Source organism: Zootermopsis nevadensis, unplaced genomic scaffold (genome assembly GCF_977971745.1).
Source record: "Zootermopsis nevadensis isolate Lab colony 2312 unplaced genomic scaffold, Znev_1.0 Znev_ptg000030l, whole genome shotgun sequence".
In the NCBI taxonomy this organism is placed as follows: Eukaryota; Metazoa; Arthropoda; class Insecta; order Blattodea; family Termopsidae; genus Zootermopsis; species Zootermopsis nevadensis.
Genome location: NW_028259162.1, coordinates 20,035,611 through 20,045,051, shown reverse-complemented (window position 1 = coordinate 20,045,051; position 9,441 = coordinate 20,035,611). Strand labels below are relative to the sequence as shown.

Genomic DNA, 9,441 nt, shown 5'->3' with positions numbered 1-9,441 from the left:
GCGATCAGAAGTAGGTTTCTCATTATTATTTAGAATTTCATTTGAATTGGTTCTAAACGAGACCTTAATCAAGTTAGTTTTACAGTGAGCGCTGCTGATGGTAGATTGTGGACAGACAGCGATAATCATATTCTTCGCAGAACGAAAATCAAAGTCTGTGAGACATTTCAACCTTTCCTTCATTATTTTCTCATAAATGTATGAAAACAATAAAATATTATTATTATTATAAATATTTTTTTAAAGAAAAATATTCGGTATAAAATTTTACAGTCTGGGACGTGCCTCTGTTCACACGATTATGCAAGGAAAGAAGGAATTCTGGTCCTAGTATTTTCGTTTTAATAATATACTGAATACCACTGTTCTAGATCATAACTTTCTTTCAGGAGTACATGCAGGAATGAATTCCCGAATCTGCGTTGTAATAATTTTCATTTATAATATGTGATAATTATTCCGTCATGTTTTGTCTATTGATCTACAACAATGTGTAATTTGTGCAACAATGGAGTGCTTGCAGTTTTATAAATCTGAAACTGAAAATGACGTAAATGTACAGCTGTTCAAAATAAGAAAAACTTTATCGTCTCCTTGTATTTGTAATAACACGATTCTTATATTTCAAAATGAAAGGTACCATTTATAGGTTATCAGGGTGTTACTCACAATTTTGTCTCACTGAATGAAAGTAAAAGTGAGTTATTTTATGAAGTTAAACATATCCATTTCTTTCCTATTGGTAACACTGTCTGTTTATTTTAGAGGAACGCCATTTTGTGAAAGAATGAGAAATGCTTGGATATATAATTTCATGTTATTGATAATAATAGATATACTTTTGTATATAGTTAATAACAGTTAAACTCTTTGTAGAACACATCTCATACTTAAAACACTGCGTTTTTTCTTTTAAATTACATCGTATCTGACGCACAGCTGTTTTCTTACGTAATCTACAGTTTAAAAAAATCACGCAGTTGTGAGTCCTCAACTTCAGCTAATGATAAATGGAATTTAAATAAATTCTTTTGTGTTAAGTGACCAGAGGTCCTCTTTATCACCGGACAGAAACACCTACTTGAATATGTGAAGTTCGTACGTAAACGAAATTCTAAAAATTTACCCGTTTCAACACCTGCCAAAATTTACCTTGCTTACTCTATGAAAGACCGCCACGGTGGTCTAGCGGTCTCGGGTTCGATTCCCGGCGGTGCCCGAATTTATAACTTGTGTTGGGCAAGGCCGTGGTCTAGGCAACACGGAGTTTTCCTCCGTGGTATCCCAACAATTACTCCATTCACACACACAGAAGAAGGCAATGGCAAACCACTTCTGGATCATCTGCCAAGAACGTATATGAACAGGTCCCAGTCCGAGAAAAGGATGGAAGGATCCTGTTCATATGGACCTGTCGTCAGACAGAACACTAAATAAAATACTCTATGGAAGTACAAAGGCTTGCAGAAAAACCATAACACCAGAGCGATTTGAGAGACATAATTAATTATAATAAATTGTAATCAGTTAGAAATGTACATATGTAGGCCTTATCGTAATTTATTTAACGACGCTTTTTAATTACCTCAGACTATATAGCGTAAAGTGAGCGGAAGATCGTGAATTGGAAAGGATGTGGAAGGAAGCGGCCGTAATCTATCCCAGAACTGAGGAAAACCAGGTCAGGATAGTCGGCCAGTGGACCGAGATTTTAACCCGGGATCTCCCTAATACGAAGCAGGAGTGTTCGGTATCGTAATGTAGGTTCTGTGCTAATGTAATGGAACCTAAGATAAGTCTCACTTGAATCAATTATAATTTAATTAAAGTTTTTCGTTACGTAAGCTGTAGACCAGCTACTGACGTCAGTCTGCGTAATTGGTGGACAATTTGAGAGCTGTCTGCTCCATCAGAAACGTGACATTTGTAAAAAATGCCCCCCCCCAAAATAGAAGAACTCGTGAAGATGCCTGTGGGTCATTGCAGCTTGTAGTCTGGTGGGAATTTACTTCTGGAACGTTGGTAAACGTGTACCAGACTACAAGACGCAAGACTCCAGAAGACGATGTTCATCGTAAGAACATGAAATCTTAGCAAGTATTTTCGTGACTGAGGAGTCATTTAAGTTTTTGTTTATCGAAAGCCCCTTCCGTAAATTACACTGAAACTAATTTGTCCAAAAAAAAAATTACGATGTGTTTGGACTAGGTTTAAACCCTAACCTTGAAATGAGTTAACGAATTGGTACAGTGTATTATGAAAACCACGGACGATGAATATACCAGATTCTTGAGCACTGAAATGTCTAATATCGGTGGACCATCACCCACATCACATTCATTAGTCACTTTTCGTGTCACGTTCGAATATTTCATATTCTAAATGCGTCACTCATGGAAGTATAAATCTGAAAGTGGCTCGTTCTCCGCGTCTCTTTTGCTATAGAGCTTGGAGACAAGGCAGAGAAAACATCATATTTTTGGCGAAAGTGCCTGAACGACTTCCCTGAGACTTCGAGCTTTTTCCTTGTCTCCTGCCAGAACGGAGATCACGATGATGAGGACGACGGTTATCAGAGCCAGCACCACGACTACGATGATAAGCGTCTTCTCGAGCTGCGTTTTCGGCGTGCAGATGCAGTAATGCTCTCGGTAGACCCTGCCCGACAGAGAACAGAGTACCAACATTGCGGAAACAGAAACTGCCCGTAGCGGGAAATATAAAAGAAACAACAAATTTAACTGATCGAGTACTTTGGATGATAGAAAAATTTCGCCTATTGGCTATATAATCCCTGTCTACCTCTAATTCTGTCAATAACAAGGCGTTAAGGAAGAATTTTCAAACCTATTTTCTTACTGTACGATCTTCAAGTTCAACCAATCTCGTATTTTAAATACTACAAGTCTACTGTATAACCCAGTGAGGTAATGTATGTTATAATATATTTACATTTATGTATATTACATATATTTCTAATTTATATCTTAATTGCGTCATGTTTGTGTTTTATTGATACAATATTTTTATTTTCCGTCTATACACAAACTTAAAATAATGTTGTTTAAAATTATCTAAAATTATAACATTCTCAGTAGACACTGCATCATGTTACATTTTTTGTATCGACGACATGTTTCAATGTGTATTACATCATCATCAGGTCTATCAATTTTAATATATCTTAAAAACTGTAGTACATTTTGCGTTGCGTTTATTGATTATTTTAATTTGTTTAATTTTAAGTTTTTTGTCTCTTCCTATGTCTTTCCTATGTCAATATCCAAAATCACGACTTGAAAATTTAATTTTACAGATATAAAACATCCAAGTTCAACCTCCAAACCAAAAGGAAGAGACAAAAAACTTAAAATTAAACAAATTAAAATAATCAATAAACGCAACGCAAAATGTACTACAGTTTTTAAAATATATTAAAATTGATAGACCTGATGATGTAATACACATTGAAACATGTCGTCGATACAAAAAATGTAACATGATGCAGTGTCTACTGAGAATGTTATAATTTTAGATAATTTTAAACAACATTATTTTAAGTTTGTGTATAGACGGAAAATAAAAATATTGTATATATTTCTAATATAAATATGTATGTGAAATAAGATTGGCGACGAATTTCACCCAAGGTCTTGAGGAAATAGCCACAGGATCGAATCGTACTCGATTAAGAATTTCTTATTTCTTGTAATTCTAAATATATCGCATAAGGCGAATTTATGTTGTAATTATTATCATTTAATTTTTGGGAAGAAGTCATGACGATGCATGTAATAGGCAATATTTCATACACGATTAGGGAAAAGTTGATAATATATTTCCGTGACAGATTTAATTATATGACTTTCTGTTAACTTCTGAACCAGATGGCCTATTTACATGAAATTTTGAACGCTGTGAAGCCGTCAGGACCTCGGTTCTTTAACTTACAATCAATAATAACAGCAAAGTTCGTTTAGCTTTTAGTTTGACACACGAACATAAGAAGGCAATCTTAAAATTGGTGCTGAACACAACAACATCGATGTTCCATTTTACTGTTGTCCACATTACACAGAACACGCGTTTTCGACACGAAACAAATGAACGAAGCCTTTTAATACTTTAATAACTCGGGGGAGTACAAAATAAAAATAAGTCAAGACATTACGTCATTGTTTTGTAGAATGAGTGATAGTTGTTCTACGATGGCCGAGAATTTCAGGGGGAATTACCTGGTAGTCAATACAGAAAGGTAACTTATTTATCAGTGTTTAAGGCACCTGATAAGTAAGTAGATAGCACGTCAGGACGTTTCGTATTCCGCACAGAACACACTTGCACTTCAAGGTTAAACTAATCTGCGAATAGAACGTCCCTGCAAGGCGTTTTTCGATTTGGTAACGCGTAAAAATGAAATCTTGCTGTCTGAGATTGTGGTAATGCGAAGAGATCACGAATGTCTTATATTAATTTATGGTCGACTTTAATAAAAATAAAACACTATTTAAATGTTCTTGCAATAAAGGAAATAGACTGAAATATCTTAACCTAACACAGCCTCTGACAGTCTATGGAGTGACTGGTGTTTACCTCCTCCATTCTCATCACTGCAGCCAATCTGATTTAATCGAAAATTTTGTTTTTTTTATATTGTCTCTGTGATGCGGCTTGTTGGGGTAACTAATGTTTATTTTGCAGTGAGTAAAAGTGAGCAGGGTCATGTCAATATTGGATTTGGCAATATAAGATTTGTTATTCATTGGTTTAATTAATGAATCAATTGAGTAATTTATTGACTTATACAGTAAAATTTCTGTTGGTTGTTTGAATTTAGTAAAACGAGTTTTAAGGGCATCTTTAGCTACTTTACTCGTTGTGTAAGGAATAGATTTATGAATGTCATTAACTCCATGTGCCTGTCTTTCTAATAACAACTAAACCAAAAGAAAGAAAAATGAAACTCGATTAGATATCAAACGACTAGAGGCCATTTCCCGGTAAGTTTTTAATTCCTTATCACGGATAACGTCAACATGGCAACCGTGCGAACTTCTGAGGTCAGAGGAAAACTAAGGCTGTTTAAGGTAAACGTGTTCTTAACCAAAATATCAGCATGATGGTCATTTGTAGTCTGTTTATACTTGCACCCCTCGACAACTAATACATCATTCAAGGTAGTAAGCCATAATAATTTGAAACGTTTTTAATATGCTTACAATTAGCCTAGAGACATGATGGCAGTAGAGAATTTTGATGTTTAATCCGGTAAATTTAAAATATCACTTGATCAGTTGGTAAGTATAGATGACGGAATGCATAGAAACTGACCAATGAAATGGTTGGTTAAGTTCCTTCAAGACTCATCTTGTAGAATGAACCATTTTAAAGGAAACTAGGCGACGGACGTCCTGAAACGTCCAGCTGTAATAGAGTTTCGTTACTGAACACATGCTTACGGTAAGCTGCCGCTACTCCCCATGCTAACATTGCCATTTCTCATGTCAGCCATAACCTCAAAGCTCTCAGTCTTGCCAACTTGGGAACCATAGATCGTAGACAATTCCTTGTTTTGTCCGGGCATCATTCCACCTGCAAACACAACACGAGTAGAAAATTCCAGGGTATGGTTAATGCAGCCTTCACCTTTTCTTCGGGTGTATTTAACGATGATTTATCAACTACGTGATAAATTAAATGACAAGATGATTGTGAATGTTGAAAGGTCAAGTGTATGGAAGGAGCGACTATTTCCTAATGGTCTATAAGATATCTGAGATTTTGAAGGAACTGATTAAAATCACGAACACTTCAGTCAAGCTAGGCTCTCACCGACACAAGATACAAACTCGGACCTTTGAAGATGACATAAAATGCTAACCATTACTTAGATACGCGTAGTATAATAATAGTACTTATAAATTCCGTTGAGATTGGTGGGGCGTGTTGCACTGTTGGAAAAGATGAGAAATGCGTAAATAATTGTATTCCGAATACCTGGCGCGATTAGGAGAATAATTTAAAAATTAATCTTAAGCAAATGGGACTCTGATGTGGAATTAGCTGACTCAGGATATGTTCCAGTGGAGGGATCTTGTGGACACGGGACCTGAACCTTCGTTTTCTTGAGTAGCTGGGCGATTAATAGCTCTTCGAGAAGGAATTTGATCCATCGAATTAGTATGAAGTTTTGGAACCAAATCTCTTTGAATTATCGACTTCTCTGGTATCTTACACGTATTAATGAGGTAATCGATTAGAACTCCGTTCAGAGATCGACTTTAGGGCTAAGACATGAAGTCTGTATTCTGGGGTTTTCCGAAAAATATCGTCACATTAACCTCAAATTCCCGGCGATCGTCTCCGGCTAGATCCCTTCCGATTCAGCACATCCCAGCTTTTACACCCGGAAATGACATAATCCCTGCGTTCATTTAGTCTCTTCCTTGCACAAATAGAAAGACGATTAAGAATTATGAATCTACAACTTATCAATATGAAACCTAGATCTGTGTTACTCAAACTGCTTGGCTTACGAGGTGAGGTTAGGTAATATAGTCTAATGTAATGTAATGCATGTCTACTTAAATGTAAAGTAGTGTTATGTAATTTATTACAAAGTATTATAATATAATGTAATGAAATATAATGTAATGCAACGAAGACACAGAATCTTCACATACACATTAAAAATATTTATAAATCATCATATATATCGTACTTTCCGTTAAAACTGAGTAATTATGTTACACTTTGGAAATAAATTATTGGTCTATACTGCATTTATCACCAGTGAAAAGTATTATTTAAATCGAAATCAACAAAGCATAAAATTATATGTATTTAAATGTTTATATTTGATATAATTACGAGGTATTCAGTTTAGAAGTCAGCAATAATTACCGTATACAAACCCTTTTTTCGCAGAAGACAATAATATCTCCCGGAACTAAACCACACTCACACACTGTTACATTTTATCAACAACTGGAACTCTTTTTCATTCTACCGAGCGATATAGAAATATCAGCTGTTCCGGCTAGAACACGACACGACAGACCGGCCTGTTGCTTGCGCACTGATATGTTTGTGAAATATATTTTTCTGTCTCGTCACAGGAATTTTTCATACACAGTTTGACTTGTGCTGTCAGACGTCATGTATGAAGTACTCACGTGAAAGGTCTGATCTTATCTCTAATATTCACACCTGTTCTGTTTTCACTGTCACATGTCTAAAATTATCTCACCTGTAGTTTTATCAATCATAATATCACATGCTCTGATATCACCGAGCTAAGTTTAGTCTGCATGTGCCATATTACTACAAAAATACTCAGAGCCCACATATCAAAATTCTCACCAGCTCAACCTACGCTGAACCATTTTCTCAGTGCCTCGCCATTTCAAAGAACGTCTACAGGGTGTATAAAAATGTCTTTACAACTTCAATCTTTATAAAAGGACGTAGACTGATACTGTTTGCTCGTCATCTGCGAGAGAAACTCTCAACGTTTAATCGAGTTCCCTGTAGATGGTAGCACCCGTTGTTTTCTGAGTGAAATCATGTTCTCCGACAGAGTACAGTCCACGCTTCATAGAAGGTAAACAAACACAACGTAAGCATCTGACGATCAGAACACTCTCACGCTACTGAGAAGCATATATCGGAGATCACTGTTCACAGGGTAACAAGAAAATCTCAGACGAAAATCCCAAACCCTATCAAAATTCAAACTCGCGGTCCCAGCATTGACCCGCCGTCATCAAGTATCTATTTATTCATTCTTACCTTGACGATTAGACATCGCAGAACGTCAGTCCTACGCTGTTCAGTGCGTAACTCTTCAAAGGCGAATGTTTGTAGACTTAGGTCCTGGTTAAAGACGGCTTAGCAGCCTGAATTAAATAAAAGGTGTAGCTTAACTGCAGTTGCTGAAAGGGACGAGTTTTTTTTGCGCCAAGATATCCAATCTTATCTGCTTCAGATTACCTACTGGCAGGCGAAATACGCAACTACAGTCATATTGATCCACTAATGCACTCATGGAAATTGTGTTGTGGTCGCTGAATCGACCTGTCACACACCTTCGAAGAGGCAACAAGTCTTTCTTGCCTTGCTCCGCTGCGATAGCAAATTGATTCGTGTTATCTAGGAACCAGCTCCAAAAGTTAATTTAGGTTGATAAGATTAAATTCACTTTTATGCTGGGGAATCACTGAAGTAGCAGTAGCAGTTGTTGTTACTTATCGGGAAGAACTCATCTTTTAGATATAGACTCTCACCCTGAAAGTGGAATTACATTTTTCGGATCATTGCCACGTTTGAAATTACTGATTTACATAGAATATTTCATACGTAATTTGTATAAAGTTTATAATATGTCGCCACTCGAAATATAATATTCTTGGCTTCAATTATATTTTCGTCGTCACTTAAAACTTAAAGCTAAGTTAAGAAATAATTTAAGGACGTAATATTAAGCATTTTTAGTGTTCCTCCGACTTCAATTTGTGCTTTGTAAGATGTTAGAAGGTAACTAGAGAAGACATCGAAAGTTGGAAGGGATGGCTGATCTCATAAGCCGATTTTTATTATTAAATAACTGGAACGTATTATTTTAGTGTCTTTTGGCAACGAATAGGGTAGAAATCTGAAACTCTTTTGATGATCTATTACTCTGATTACTGGATACCTATAGATGGCGTCCAGCTGAGGTTTTCTACAATACGAAGAAAAATTCCAACAACTGCACCTCAACATTCGGCTAAGTGCGAGAATTTACCTTCTATTTGGGAAACAACTCAGACCGATCTCGCCCCATCCAGGAAAGTGACAGACATTTGAATTAAAGCTGTCCCACTATACGCCATGTAGGCGCTTGGGGGGAGAGGAGATATAGCTCCTACTCATTCTTAACCTCGGCACTAGATGGGGGTGAGTGGTCAGCGTCACATCCCAGCCGCGCGTTGCCCCCGGGAAAGGACCCCGGTACCAGGTGGACCCCAGATCTGGACGCAGAGGTTAGAGGAAAAAGATCATGTGTCCCCGTCGGGGATCGAACCCCGGTCGTCCAGTCACTGTACTGATCGAGCTGCCCCGGCGCCTTAAGATACAGATATTTCCCTGGCAAATAGAGACCTACGTCTACCGTTTCCTCTCGTAAATAATTGAATTACCTTCCCATCAAGTATCCCTTCGCTTCTGCGAAAGGTTTTCGGAAGTCTCATTCGAGTGCTGTGTCTCGATATTAAATACGAGATTGCCGAGACTTCAAACAGTCGAGTTCAATCATTTCTATTCTCTGTTTTTAGAGACGTGTAACGTTATAAAGAGAGAGAGGCCTGCGCGTTATGTCATCGAAGTGTCCGGGGTTCTGACTTACGGTCGCTTTGCAGACTGGAATCTAAGATTGACACGAATTCGGTAAAACATGTCGAA

At 37.0% G+C, this 9,441-nt stretch overlaps 1 protein-coding gene across 3 annotated transcripts; it reads right to left on the bottom strand.

The window, feature by feature from the left end:
• Positions 1-1,489: 1,489 nt before the first annotated feature.
• LOC110835656 (uncharacterized) lies at positions 1,490-8,067 on the bottom strand. 3 transcript variants are annotated; one of them, XM_022076116.2, is made up of 3 exons: positions 7,792-8,067; positions 5,460-5,592; positions 1,490-2,658 (listed from the first exon to the last, which is right to left on the bottom strand). In XM_022076116.2, exons 1-3 carry the CDS (start codon positions 7,805-7,807, stop codon positions 2,472-2,474), a joined length of 336 nt encoding a protein of 111 aa, XP_021931808.1. In that variant the 5' UTR covers positions 7,808-8,067; the 3' UTR covers positions 1,490-2,471. The 3 variants fall into 3 exon arrangements, with proteins under 3 accessions (XP_021931808.1, XP_087215033.1, XP_087215034.1); XM_087358907.1 differs by lacking the exon at positions 7,792-8,067 and adding an exon at positions 6,904-7,193; XM_087358908.1 differs by lacking the exon at positions 7,792-8,067 and adding an exon at positions 6,915-7,193.
• Positions 8,068-9,441: the final 1,374 nt, after the last annotated feature.

Coding starts and splice junctions, on each gene's coding strand:
- LOC110835656 (XM_022076116.2), bottom strand. Junction 2,659..5,459: donor GGGAGTAGCGGCAGCTTACC/GTAAGCATGTGT, acceptor TCTGTCGGGCAG/GGTCTACCGAGAGCATTACT.